Genomic DNA, 14,359 nt, shown 5'->3' with positions numbered 1-14,359 from the left:
TAAACCTTCGGGTGCCTGGCTAGCTGCTAGTGCTAGGTCACATTCTCCCGGATATATATTTTTGTTAATCATTTCGAAATAAAGTTTACAAAATCAAGCACGAATGACTAATTATCATTCTCCGACTACGGTGCTGGAAGAAGGCGAGGGGAAGACGATGACACGGGGAAATATCCCTGGCTGATGTACTGCAAAGGCCAGCTAGCGGTTCAATTCACCGGATCGAGAACCAGTGATTTCTATGATAGTGCTTCTTTTACCTCAAAAAAATGACAGTGCTTCTTCAGATCTGCGAGTGTTTGTATAAACGATTCAACAAAGAAGATTAAAACATCTGCGAGCGGTTCAATTCAAAAAGATATTCATTTGTGCTTAGACAACAAATCAATTTCTTCTAAAAAAGAAAAGGAAAAAAGAAAAACCCCACGTCGCTAAATCATCATTAAGAAAGCATAACTGCATCGCCCCACTTCTCCACTAGATAGCCTGGCGGTTACTGAAACAGTAGTACCCAAGAAAACTCGTCGCGAGGAGGAGACAAACTAATCAGCAAATATTCTGGGAGGAGAAGTGTGCGAGAGAAGGAAAGAAAGGCTGCTCTCCCTCATTAATACCAACCCCTCAGCCCTCGGAACCCTCGAGCGCTCCACAATCTTCCCTCTGTCCAAAACCCCAACCGCCTCTCTGCGCTCCCCACGTCGTCCTTGCCGGTTGCCACCGTGAGAGCCGCCGCGGCCGCTACAGTTGGTCTCCCCGCCTCTCCGGCCGAGAGAGAGGGAGAGGGAGCACACGCTTCCACCGATGGACAGAGCGGGAGACCGCTGGGCGGCGGACGCCCCGCGGTCAGCGGGGTCAAGGGGCGTCCGTCCGAAGCCCTTCAGTGGCCGCTCCGCCGCACTTACTCGCTCTTCGCCTCTTCCTCATCCTCCTTCCGCTGCGCGCGGTCGGAGCGGTCGCGGGGAGGTGGACCCCCGTGTTCGACGCCAAGGTGGTGGTGGTGGTAGCGGAGCGGCCGCGGCTCGCAATGCTGTGGCCGTCGCGGGCGATTCGGCCCGGGACGCTTCGGAGGGGTTCCCTGGCTCGTTTGTGGAGCGTGAGGACAGGAGAAGCGGAGGCGGAGGCGGAGTCGGCGGATTTGAGAGTAAGAGGCGGCTGGCGCCGCCACCCGGGCGTCCGCCGCCCAAGCGGAGGGCTTTGTCCGCTACCCGGCGGTTTCAGCCCGGCTGCGGGAGGGAAACCGCGGCTCATCTGGTCGTGCGCAGCGGCGGCGAGGACGGCTTGCGAGTTGGAGCCTCACCTTCCCATGGCGGTTTTAGCATGTTGGAACGGGCGACTACGTGTGCTCGTCTCTCGTGCGCTGGTGATGGTGGTACAGAGGAGGGTGGCTTGCTGCTGGAAGCGGCCATTGCCAATGCTGGTTTGGTACTGCCGGAAAAGGGTGGTGCTTCTTCCGCGGACGGGTTTCGTCCAAAGGCCACGGTGGTGAAACCATCAGATGCTTCAGGTGGGAGGAATTGTTCTATTTTAGAAAATGGTGGGACGAATGCAGTTGTGGTCGTAACTGATGGTTTGTTCAACAATGGTGCAACAGGGTTCGCTGGATTTGTGGTGACGAGAGGTAGGGGAGCATGGAGTGATAAATTGGGGGAGAAAGAGTTGGTGCCAATCTTGCAATCGCCGCTCAACAGGGATATGGTTCGTGCCAGGGCTCGCCCTGCACATAGCCTGGGGTTGGACACCGTGGCTCCACTAGACAGAGGAGGGGGTGGTGAGATGGGTTTGCAGTTGGATATTCAGCCTGCTGTTGGTGGTTTGGATGCGTCGGAGGAGGTGATAGCTACGCATGACAGTGGATGTATGGCATGCCGATGTGCCATGGACGTTGTGGAAGCTACGAACAAAGATTCTTTGGATGGACCAATAGTGTGTCAAGAGTTGGAGGAGGGTGAGATTGCTGCCACCTTGGACATTGTGGAAGCTACTGGCAATGATGCTTTGGATGTACCAATAGAGGCTCACGAATTGGAGGAGGGTGAGATTGCTGCCACCATGGACATTGTGAAAGTTGTGAACAAGGATCCTTTGGATGGAGCAGTAGAGCGGCAAGGATTGGAGAAAGGTGAGGTTGATGCCACCATGGACATCGTGGAATCTAAGAACAAGCGAACTTTGGATGGAGCAATGGAGGTCCAGGAATTGGAGGAAGATGAGATTGCTGTCCCGATGCATATTTTGGAATCTACGAACAAGCAAAATTTTGATGGAGCTGTAGAGGTCCAGGAATTGGAGGAAAGTGAAATTGATGCCACCATGGACATTGTGGAAGCTATGAACAAAAATATGTTAGTTGGAGCAGTAGAGGGCCAGGAATTGGAGGGTAAGATTGCTGCCAAGGGCCATGGCCAAGAACCAGAGAACTGTGACATTGCTACAAAGGGGCATGGACAAAAACCAGTGGATGGTGATACTGCTACAAGATATGGCCAAGAACCAGAGAATGGTGAGATTGCTGCAAAGGGGCATGGACAAGAACCAGTGGATGGTGAGACTGTTACAAGATCAGACCATATTGTCCAAGAGTCTCAATTTGTTGTTGATTTTATCCCGCGTAACTCTACGGATAGTTTCATGAGAAGTAAGATGAGACTCGCAGATAGAAAAACTCTCCGTCCACGTGTTAAAGCAAATCAGACAAAATCAGACCATATCGTCAAAGAGTCTCAATTTGCTGCTGATGGTATCCCACGTGACTCTACTGGTGGTATCATGAGAAGTAATACAAGACTCACAGCTAGAAAAACAGTCTGGCCACCTGTTAATGCAAATCATATGTCACTACTCACAACTCCAGATAGACCCTTCTCCACTATAAGGGAATCCTTTGCTACCATGAAGAAGTTCAAGGCAGCCCAGAGTAAACCTGTTCATGTGAATACTGCCTCTACATCTGCATTAGCTAACAAGGAGAAACGTACGTTTGAATTTCTGTTCGTTAGCAAGGACAAAGCAAAGGATAAAAAGGCCTTCTACTTGGAAGGTGATGACATTTTGAAGGCAATCGCTGTTCATGAAGGAAAACTGCTGTTGTTCGTCAATGTTCCCTCGGGTGTTCGTTCTGTATGGCACCACAGGCAACATGTAGGCCATAATACTGATGCTCGTAGCAAAGTCAGGATGATGTCCAGGAGGTTTCAGTTTCTATGTAGGTTCATTGCCCTAGCTGTGGAGCAGCGTCTGTTGGAAGTTCTGAGAGTTGACCTTGCAGCTGATAAAGTCATCAAGGAATTTCCAGACTGTACCAAACATGAGTCAATTGTGGTAAAGTTGCTGGAGTTGAAGTCGGCGACAAATTTCTATTCAGAGCAGAGCTCGCCATTGTTGGTCTTCACCGCCCCTATCGGGCTGGCATTGACGCCTGCAAGGACAATAATGGTGTACATATTGCATTAAGGGTAGTTGCTTCTGGCGGTTATCTTGATGAACTTTCTAGCTCTGGTGAATTGATATACACCGGCTCTGGGGGGAAGGCTGCTGGTACGGCGGAGCAGGATGGGGATCAAAAGCTTCAGCGCGGGAACCTTGCCTTGAAGAATTGCATCGCAACAAAGACGCCTGTCAGAGTAATTCATGGCTTCGCTTCAAAAGTCGAAATAGAGAGGATGGTAGTCATTCCAAGGGCAAAGAGATCTCGATATATATTTATGATGGGCTGTACATTGTGGTTGGTTGCTGGCAAGAAGGTATACCAGGTTCAAGGGTCTTCAAGTACAGACTACGAAGGATTCCTGGACAACCAGAACTTCCTCTGCACGTAACTAAATGGATACGTAAATCTGCACTGCATCCAGGTCTCAATAGCTGATATATCTCAAGGTAATAGGATTCCCATTTGTAGGATTAATAATGTTGATATGTGTCCAGATCGTCGTCCTAGAGAGCGTGAAGCAGAGCCTGTGGGAGGTAGCGGATCGACAGGAGATGGTTGGAGAGGTTGTAGATCAGCACAAGATGGGTTGAGACTCGAGTCTCGGTAGGTTATGCTATTAGCTAGGTGCTATCAGAAGATCGTGATTTCACAGGATGCAATGAACACGATTTCATCAAGAGATCTTGAATATCGACAGTTAATATTTAGGTAGTCCAGTTTCAGATACATATTTATGCTATCACGTTAATTAGTACTGTATTTTTAGATGCGTAGACTTTTCTGAAAGTGGTGTAATGAACATAACAGTATCGTGTTCGATGTATGGGAATATATTAATATAGTAATTAAAACAGAAGAATCAAGTTCTCTTTATCGACATTGATGGTTATATTTTATTGACATTTTGGAGAACTCAAATGTGCCAATATTATTGAACGTCATTGCTTCTTTTACAGCATTGTACATCATTGTTGATTGTTCTGTCCTCACAGCATTAGCATCTCCATTTGTCTCAGTTGTACACAATTGGTTATTTGGCAAGGCATTTCTGTTCAGGTTGAAGTAAACCATGGCAGTTTAATTTTTTTTTAGATAATGGAAGCTTTATTACCTCCGGCCTCTGAACAGCCTAAAGTCATACATTATTCTCAATAATTGAAAAAACATGACCACCTCTGAATGCATACGGCCTAAATTCGTACATTATTCTCAACAATTGAAAAAACATGACCACGTCCACAAGTGTGATAGGCCAAACAGAGAACCGATCTACAAAGTAAGAAGTCTAGAGCTAGCACGCCACCCAAACCGGGACATAAACTCCCTGGTGATCCACTCTAGTCGCTTGGCGCCAGACTCCATCGGTTCCTTGTGCTGCACCTTCTGTAGCAACGCCCATAATTGCAGCCAATTGGTACATAAGAGCAAAACCTGCATACATGAGTGCATTTTCTTTTTATCAAAAATAATGTCATTACGGCATAACCAAATAGACCAGAAAACTGCCGCCACCCCTACTAAAATGAGAGGACGCAAAGTCTTGTCAACCCCCTACAACCATGCCCCAAAAATATGGGCCATATTATTTGGAGGCGATATATTAAATGCCAAATGAATTGTTGTCCACGTAAGCCTAGCCATTGCACAATAAAAAAAAAGATGTTGAATCGATTCGTGCTCAGAACAGAAGGCACAACGTGTATCCCCTTGCCAACTTCGTTTGACCAAATTATTCTTAGTAAGAATGACCCCCTTACAAAGGAACCAAAGAAAAACTTTTATTTTGAGTGGTAAATTGAGTCGCCAAAGAAGTCTCGATCTAACTCGAAACTCGGGAATCCATAAGAGCTGAATACATTGATTTAACTGAAAAAATCCCATTAGAAAGAAGACTCCAATGAAAAGAGTCTGGCTTTGTCGACGATGTAACAGACGTGACAGAGTCAACAATGGCACTCCAAGCCTCACGATGATGTCCCAACAAGGACCGCCGAAAATCAACATTCGGCATAGTTGCTCCAAGAACTGAAGCCACCGAGACATGCTTGTTCCGCACAATATTAAGCAAACGTGGGTACTTGTCGCATAAAGGCATGTCCCCAATCCACGTGTCCTCCCAAAAACAGACCAATTCACCATTACCAACCTTAAACTCGCCAAATTGAAGAAAAGTATTTTTGACCCTCATCAGCCCCTTCCAGAAATGGGAATCCGTAGGACGACATTTAACAAGGGAAAGAGGTTTCTGACCAAGGTATTTGTTACGTAAAAGCGATTGCCAAACACCATCCTCTGTCAGCAGTTTAAACAACCATTTGCTTAGAAGACACTGGTTCTTAGCCTCAAGGTCCGCTATGCCAAGACCTCCTTGATCTCGAGATTGGCACAAAATACACCACTTCGCTAACCTATATTTTTTTTTGTGCTGGTCAGATTGCCAAAACAAGCGAGACCTATAAAAATCCAGTCGTTTCCTGACCCCTTTAGGAATTTCTAAGAAGGACAACATGAAGATAGGGAGGCTACTCAAGACAGAGTTAATGAGTACCAAACGACCCCCATACGAAAGATTGTTGGAACGACAACTGCTCAGTCGTTTCTCAAATCGGTCTTCTATACATTTCCAATCTCGATTGCGAAGCTTACGATAATGGATAGGAATGCCTAGGTATTTAAAGGGGAAAGAACCCACTTCGCAGCCAAACAACCTAGTATAATCATCTTCAAAATCTTTCGCATTACCAAAACAGTACCACTCACTTTTATGAAAATTAATTTTTAGCCCTGAGAGTTGCTCGAACACACAAAGGATAAGTTTTAAGTTTACTGCCTTAGCCAAATCATGATCCAAAAAAAGGATCGTATCATCCGCATACCGAAGGATTGACAGCCCATCGTCTACTAAATGTGGGATAACACCAGTAACCAGACCCTTAGCTTTGGCTCTGTTAACGAGAGTGGCCAAACATATCAGCGACTAAGTTAAAAAGAATTGGGGATAAAGGGTCCCCTGGCCGCACTCCCTTGTGAGTCTGAAAAAAAAGGGCCAACACTATCATTTACCTTAATCCCAACACTATCCTTTTTAACAAAATTTTCAACCCAGGTGCACCACACCGAGGAGAAGCCTTTTAGCTTTAAAGTTTGCTGCAAAAAAGGTCATCTTAATTTGTCATAAGATTTTTCAAAATCTATTTTAAGAATAACCCCATCAAGCTTTTGAGAGTGCATCTCATGGATGGTTTCGTGAAGAATAATAACCCCCTCCATGATGTACCGACCTGGCAAAAATGCCGTCTGAGTGGGTTGAATAACGTTGAGCGCTACTGCTGTAACACGATTTGTCGCCACTTTCGTGAAAATTTTAAAGCTCACATTGAGGAGACAAATGGGGCGATACTGCTGAATTCTAGTGGCCTCAGATCCTTTCTGCAACAGCGTGATAATCCCAAAATTGAGCCTATGAAGAGGCAAGATGGCCTTATGAAAATCCGCAAAGAGTGCAAGGAGGTCCTCTTTAATAACCTCCAAAAGGTCTGATAAAACTCAGCCGGAAAGCCATCTGGACCTGGGGATTTATTGTGCTCCATTTGAAAAATCGCATCGCGCACCTCGTCCTCCGAGAATTCCGCCGTTAAAATAGCGTTTTCAACCGGGGACACCTGGGTAATGTCATCCCTCCTAGACTCATCTAATAAAACATGGCATTCCTCGGGAGGCCCAAACAAAATTTTATCATATGAAGTAATATAGGACTTGAGAGCTTCCTCCCCCTCAATCGTGTCCTCATCCTGCTCAAGTTTAAAAAAATTCTTTTTATGATGACGACCATTTGCAACAAGGTGAAAATATTTAGTATTGCTATCGCCTTCTTTCACGTCTTGCACTTTTGCCCTCTGACGCCAATAAATCTCTTCTTCTCGGGCCAGCTGAGCCACCCGCTCCTGACACCACCTTTTTATCCCCCATTGAAAATGAGAAAGACGGGAGGATTCGGCTTTAATATCCAAATGATCAATGATAGCCAAAAGTTTTTGTTTTTCTTTATTATAATTACTGCTCAAATTTTTTGCCCAGCCCCTAAGAAACTGCCGCAGCGCGCGAATTTTGTTCTGCCATCGTTCCACAGCCGACGGCCCACGATTTTCGTGGTGCCAAACATAGGCAACCATATCATAGAAACCTTTGCGTTCCAACCAAGCTAGTTCAAAACGAAATAGAGGTTGGTTGCCAGAGTGGGAGGCCGACCCTGAATCGACCAGCAAGGGCGTGTGATCCGAGAGGAAACGGGTTAAAGCTCATACTGAAACCAAAGGAAACTTATGTTCCCAGTCCGAGCTCATAAGAACTCGGTCAAGTTTTTCAAAGGTGGGTTCCTCCAGCGAGTTTGCCCACGTGAACTGACAACCTGACATATTTACCTCACGCAAGTTGAGGTTATCAATCACCGCATTGAAAAGAAAAAGCCAATAAGGTTCGAAGCGATCATTGTTTTTCTCCTCCTCACGCCAAATAATATTGAAGTCGCCACCCACTAAAAGCGGCAGCGTCTCCTTGTTACAAGCCCGGACGAGCTCAGATAAAAAAAATCCCGCTTAAATTCAGGCTGAGCTGCACCATAAACGGCCACCAAAATCCATTGAAAACTCACGTTTCCTGGTTTCTAAAATGGCAATAAAATCCAGGTCATGCTCTTTAACTAAATCCGCAACGTGACGATGTTTAGCCAGGTCATTAAAACCTCTGCTATTCCAAAAAATGCCTCTCATGTTTTAACTTTCTTAGATTTGGATTTAGGCCTAGACGACCGTGCGGAAATATTGACCTTCCGAGAAGAATTCCGAGAAGCCTTCCTAGAAAAATGGGCTTTGTTTTTACGGGGTGCGTACTGAAAACCAGATTGCCCCTCACCATTTCCTGCCCCTTCTAAGACCAGATCATCGCAAAGATTATCTAAATTAGCAAGGTCAAAATCCTCCTCACTAGCGGTCTCATCAAAACGGGATTAATCTTTTTACTAACAAATGCAGCTATTCTTTCTTCTTCTCTAACCTTAAGCAGATTAATTGACTTATCAATATCTGAGGAGCTGCCGCCAAGCACGACACCAATTTTTGACATACAACTAGCAATACTAGCATTATGCAAATTTAAAAAGGACGTACCAGGCTGCTTGTCGAGATTGCGTTGCTGCACCAACTTCTGAGCCCGCACCATTGAATCTTCATCAGCATCCACCCGACCTGAAAGACGGGCGCTGCGGCGAGGATCCGCCACGGGCGCAACAGTAGTTGTCATAGAAGGAGCCGCCACCGGTGCGACAGCAACAGGTGGAGAAGACGCGAACTCGACCGTGCGACCAACCGCCCTGGACGCAGCCTCCAAAGAGTAGCCGCATCCCAGGAGCAGCTGCAGATGAGACTCCCGCGAGACCGGCGATGGCGAGGAAAGGGCCACCTGCCCCTCTCCACGACGGTCAGTCGCACCTCGACGCCGATACACCACCGGAGTGAACACCCCGGTACCGCCTCCGTCAGCCCCCTGCGAAGACCTCGCCTCCGAAGGACGAGGCGCCGCAGCAGAGAGATGCGCCTCAAAAGGCACCACGGCAGCTTGAGGTGTTGTCGCGTCCGCAGGAGCAGCAACCGAAGCCGAACTGGGCGCTGCCATGGCAGTCAAAGGCGAAGGCATAGCAGCGAGAGCAGCAGAAGGTCCTTCCATGGCAGCTGAAACTGCAGAAAACGCTGCAGTGGCAGCCACATCAGCAACACCAGACGAACAAGCCAATAGAGCTGCTGAAGTTGCTGCAAATTTTGAAGAAGCAGTCTGCCTTGCCACCTCCGAAGGGACCTGAGCCAATGTTGTTGGTGAAGCAGCCATGGAGAAGGCCCCCATGGGTTCGCAGCCACCGAACGCCCCTCCACTGAGGTAGAACCAATGGGCTGAACTTGCTCAGTGCCACCACTCGCAGGCGGGGCAGCAGCCCCATTATTTGAATTCCCAGCAACATCATCCAATTCCATATCTTTGTTGCCTTCATCTTTTCCATTCTCTGGGCGAAAGTCGTCAAGAAAACCGTCGTCATCGTCCCCAGAAACACCATGGCCATCCTCCAGCTCAAAATTCACATAATGCATCCACCCATCGACTGAAAGCTCGATGTTGCCTTTAAGCTCGGTCGGGTTAACAATACCAATCAACACACGTGGAATCTTGTGCTTCCTCGTGTAAAGCATCTTCTCTCATTTTTATGTTGCAACTACCTTGCTTCAGTGTTTTCAGGTTAATACTTGGCTGTGAAAAGTTACTCAAAATCTTATTCTCTTCAGTCGTCCAGTATTTCGTTTTCAGATTCCCGCAGCTTTGCTGCAATTGTAGAACGCCAGTCCTGAATCCTGACATGTTTATATTTTTTCGTTTCTTCATTAATTTAACATCATAAGATGTCTTCACAGCCTCTTGATACTCTGCATCTTAAACATTAGATATAAGCCAAGAACTATGTAAAGCACAATATTAAAGGTGGTCATATTTACCAGATTTTACTTCGTTGTTGAAATATTACAAGTATGCATGGTGCGCCTAGTGAAGAATAGCTTTTGATTTTAGTGGTCTGTCTGCGAGATCAACATGCTGCTGCGTTTTGAAGATGTGTCGTTGACAGACAGCCCACCGAGTTTCAAACCGATATTAATTACATGCCAAAATCATGTTTTTATGTACAAAAACTTCACAACTTTACATGCCAAAAATGTACAACAATAATACACAAGTACACCGCCAGAAAAAGAACTGAAAACAGAAGATACCAAGCTGCTGGCAAGTACAAATAGTTTTATCTGGTATTGTCTGTGTACTGTCCTATGACCACCATGCATAGGAAGCATCTCTCAGTCACGCACAACGTTTAAGGAGAACTTGGATAGCAGATTCGGAATTCCAGATATGATTGGACCATACACCTGTATAAATTACGACAATGGTTAGCAGAAGATGAGAAGAATAACAACTCCGGAGTATGTTACTTTGTCAATTCTTATCGAAGCATCCAACAAAACCTGGGCATTGTCATGAATCTGGGACAGAGGCACGGCTAGCAGCTTCAGGTTCCTTGGAACGATGAACCGGCGAGACATTGGCAGCCGAATCAAGAACATCTTTGTGCATTCCTTCACAAAAAAAGAATATTAGCTCACCAGTCATCCATCTGTTTTGTTTTTTTTTGCTCACCACCATTAAATTTACAACGATGATGAGTTACTCATAGGTAAGATATGTTGGAACGATGAGTGTGCTCTCACCTTAGGCGCACGAGTGTTCGGAGGCAGATACGGAAATGGTCCGGACTCGAAGTCGGATCTCCAGCACATCCCAATGCACTCTCCAATCTAAGGCGTAGGAGATGAGAATTTTACGGATCAATATTCGACGTCTAGTAGTCTATAATGGCGCAGTACAGTAATTAAATCTCACTGCAATGTTGTTAACACCTTGCTGCATGTACCTGCCATCCGTAGTCCTCTTGTTGGTGGCCGTCAGCCGATAGCTTGCTCGAAAGCTTGCGTCTCAGCCCTTGAACATCTGGAGCATGTACAGTCAGTCAATTTGAGAATCTGTTTCCTTCAGCTGGCGAGAATTAACGCATGTTTAGTTTGTTGAAAACGTAGTAGTAGTAGTACCTTGCTCTCCAGGCCTGAGGCGGCCTCCGGGGAGCAGGAAGGAGGAGTTCCTGGCTTGCAGCAGCAGCAGGTGCGGGCGGCCCAGCAGCTCCACCAGGAGCACGCCATGGACGCAGGTCCGGAGCCCGTGAGCCGCGAAGCTACAGGCGCAGCACGTAACGGAGGACGCCATTAAGCACCAGCCAATCGGCCGCACCTACCTAACCTACCAAACCAAACCAAGAGGAGACAAGAATCACTTACTTGGCCTTGAGGCGGAGCGCGCGGTCGGCGGCGGTCTCGGCGCGGGCGGGGCTGGCCGGGTCCCTGGCGCCGAAGTAGTAGCGGCTCAGCGGGTATATCTCCACCGCCTGCTGCTCCCGCGCTCTCTCCGCCGCCGCCGCCGCGGTTTCCCGCTCTGCTCCCACCTGCAAAAGCGTCTCCATCTCCAGCCCCATCTCCGCCGACCGACGGATCCGGCCACGCAAGTACGCAATGCGATTATGCGAGCGCGGCCCGGCTGCAAGTACTACAAGCTGCTCTGCTGCGTCCTTGGCTGATCGATTTGGGTTTGGTGTTCTCTGCTCTGGACTCTGGTCGGTCGCGGGTCAGGGGGGAGAGAGAGAAGGGTCGCGAGCGCTACCGCTACGTGGCGAGAAGGGGTTTCACCGGCCGTCTCCGCCAGACCGCGGCGCTGTCTGTTGGTGGTGAGGATATACATGTGGGCCTCGCAGGCGTGGTGGTTTGCGGCCCCGGCGGGTTTGACTCGGGCGACCATTGGATGTTGACTGTGAAGTCGGTCGACTTGAGATGTTCCATCTGGTTTTGGAGCCGAGAGCGACACCTGACCGGGAAGCGTCTAGTTCGCGGCCGCCCGAGCGAGCGGCAGGACATCCGCGTAACGAATTGTGTTACGTGCATTCAGTTGTCCGTGGTGGACGGTTAATGAGAAGCAACGAAGAGAATTGTACACACCATCACTGATCAACACAACGCTTTGCACGTACTCCTTCCGTTAACTTGTCGCTGTTTTAATTTAAATTTGCACTAACTTGCACTAAAACATACTCATGGTTCTCCTGCACCAAGAGGCGCCATCAAACACAGGTTTTTTTTTTAAGGCAGCGAACACAGTTTTCGGTCTTACAAAAAATGTTTCAAAAAAAAAACAGTGTTCGCTAATTCGCTTTTTTTTAGAAACGTTCGCTAAATCGTGTTCTTTACTGTCTCTAATCTTTGTACGGGTACGATATTACCTACACAGTCATTCGAACCAGAACAAGTGGTCGTTTCATCTTCTTTTGGAAGAACGCGGATGGAGTATTTATCAGGAAGAGCAACTTTGTTTAAGAGCGGCACATGGAGTATCTGGTACTGTACCAACCAGTACCGCTAGCTTAGCTTGTTCTGGGACAAGAGGTCCTTGACGTGAACGAAGATAAGGATTGCTTGCTTTGGCAACCGCACAGCCTGTACATATTTACCTCTTCAGTCCTGCCTCTGTCCACTTTGAGGTCCTTGCATCTGCTCAGATGGCCGGCCTTCATTTTGGGTAGGTTAACTAGTAGTGCTGGCAAATTCTTGGATCTTCTAAAGTGGCAGCTAATTAAGTCTTCTTCTTCAGGTAGTCCGTGTATGAGTGTATTCAGTCATGGCCGGCGATCTTGGTTGTTAGTGTCAATTGGAGATGAAATGCGTGAAACAGAGACGGTACGGGTCTTTCATATATTGACGTCTTTTGCTAGTTTCTGTCAGTGTTTTTTGTCAGTGTTTTGATCGCTGCGTCTCTCTCTCGTGTTGGTCATTTAGTAATTTCCGGCTCATCCAAACCATTATATTTTCGCCATTCGGTAATTTCCGGCTCATCCAAATCATTATATTTTTGCAATATTTTGCATGTTCCACGTATCAACAAGCATCTTCTTTCAGCAAACAAAATCGCTTCTGATAATGACGTTTTTGTCGAACTACATCCTAACCTCTTTTATGTGAAGGATCCAGCAACGAGGGCAATTCTGTTGCGTGGTGGGAGTCGCGGTGGTCTCTATCCGGTGCCAAGCCTCAAGTCAAGCCCGTTCGTGTCCCGTCGTCGTGCTCTTTCCAGCACCAAGATCACATCCGATCTTTGGCATAGGAGATTAGGTCATCCTTCCAAGAATATCGTAGATTCGATCCTTAGAGAGAATAAATTTGCTGGTGCACCATCAAACAATTCTAGTATTTGTGATACTTGTCAACGTGCCAAAGTGCACCAATTACCTTTTCGTGATTCATCTCATGTGTCACATGTTCCCCTCGAGCTTGTTCATTCTGATGTTTGGGGGCCAGCCATCACATCTGTTGGTGGCTACAAGTATTATGTTAGTTTTGTGGATGATTACAGTAGGTTCAAATGGATGTACCTCCTCAAACGTAAATCTGATGTAGAACAAGTCTTCTACAATTTCCAAAAACTTGCCGAACGCCAATTAGACACTAAAATCAAAGCCATCCAGTCTGACTGGGGAGGAGAGTATCATCGTTTGTCTCGATATTTCACTCGAGAGGGAATTTCCCATCGGGTCTCATGCCCACATACATCTCAACAAAATGGGATCGCCGAACGCAAGCATCGGCACCTAGTTGAAACTGGCATTGCTCTTCTTGCCCATTCTTCCTTACCTGTTCGTTTTTGGGATGAAGCGTTCCTAGCCGCATGCTACTTAATCAATCGCATGCCTACACGGGTTCTTGGTCACTCAGCCCCCATCACTCGTCTGTTCAATGAGCGCCCTAACTATACCTTCCTTCGGTCTTTTGGTTGTGCTTGTTGGCCTAATCTCCGTCCTTATAACAACCGAAAGCTAGAGTTTCGATCAACACAATGTACCTTCATCGGTTATAGTTTCATGCATAAGGGGTACAAGTGTCTAGATAGGAAGAGTGGGCGCATCTACATCTCTTGTGATGTTATCTTTGATGAGGACGTATATCCGTTTGCATCTACTTCATCCCCAGCCCCTCCCTTGGTCACACCGGCATCTATTTTTCCTTTGACCGAGCCGGTTATTGTTGATGATCACATGAGACGCTATGATGTTTCTCACCTTGCTGACCATCCCCCCAGTGGTGTTCCCCCTGCTGCAGGTACTGGAACTGGCATGGCCTCCGGAACCTCCGAATCTTCCTCAACTCCTGCCGCGCCAGAGGCGTCTGCGGCTGCCGCGGCAGAAAATCCTGCCGCGCCATCATCTGCGGCACACAATCCTGCCGCGCCGGAAGCTGCGGCAGAAAA

The 14,359-nt window shown here is 47.3% G+C and overlaps 2 protein-coding genes and 1 pseudogene across 2 annotated transcripts; 1 reads left to right on the top strand and 2 right to left on the bottom strand.

The window, feature by feature from the left end:
- Positions 1-801: 801 nt before the first annotated feature.
- On the top strand, positions 802-4,278 carry LOC104584203 (annotated as a pseudogene).
- A 230-nt stretch (positions 4,279-4,508) lies between these two features.
- On the bottom strand, positions 4,509-10,061 carry LOC106866474. The gene is made up of 3 exons (XM_014900735.2): positions 9,964-10,061; positions 8,593-9,894; positions 4,509-4,858 (listed from the first exon to the last, which is right to left on the bottom strand). Exons 2-3 carry the CDS (start codon positions 9,320-9,322, stop codon positions 4,719-4,721), a joined length of 870 nt encoding a protein of 289 aa, XP_014756221.1. The 5' UTR covers positions 9,323-9,894; positions 9,964-10,061; the 3' UTR covers positions 4,509-4,718.
- A 41-nt stretch (positions 10,062-10,102) lies between these two features.
- On the bottom strand, positions 10,103-11,781 carry LOC100831657 (pre-mRNA cleavage factor Im 25 kDa subunit 1). Its single transcript, XM_003574402.4, has 6 exons — positions 11,350-11,781; positions 11,107-11,246; positions 10,932-11,008; positions 10,729-10,815; positions 10,486-10,596; positions 10,103-10,389 (listed from the first exon to the last, which is right to left on the bottom strand). The coding sequence occupies exons 1-6, from the start codon at positions 11,541-11,543 to the stop codon at positions 10,318-10,320; spliced, it is 681 nt and encodes a 226-aa protein (XP_003574450.1). The 5' UTR covers positions 11,544-11,781; the 3' UTR covers positions 10,103-10,317.
- Between the last annotated feature and the right edge of the window lie 2,578 nt (positions 11,782-14,359).

Source organism: Brachypodium distachyon, chromosome 3 (genome assembly GCF_000005505.3).
Source record: "Brachypodium distachyon strain Bd21 chromosome 3, Brachypodium_distachyon_v3.0, whole genome shotgun sequence".
NCBI classification, from domain to species: Eukaryota; Viridiplantae; Streptophyta; class Magnoliopsida; order Poales; family Poaceae; genus Brachypodium; species Brachypodium distachyon.
This window is presented reverse-complemented; position numbering and strand designations above follow the sequence as displayed.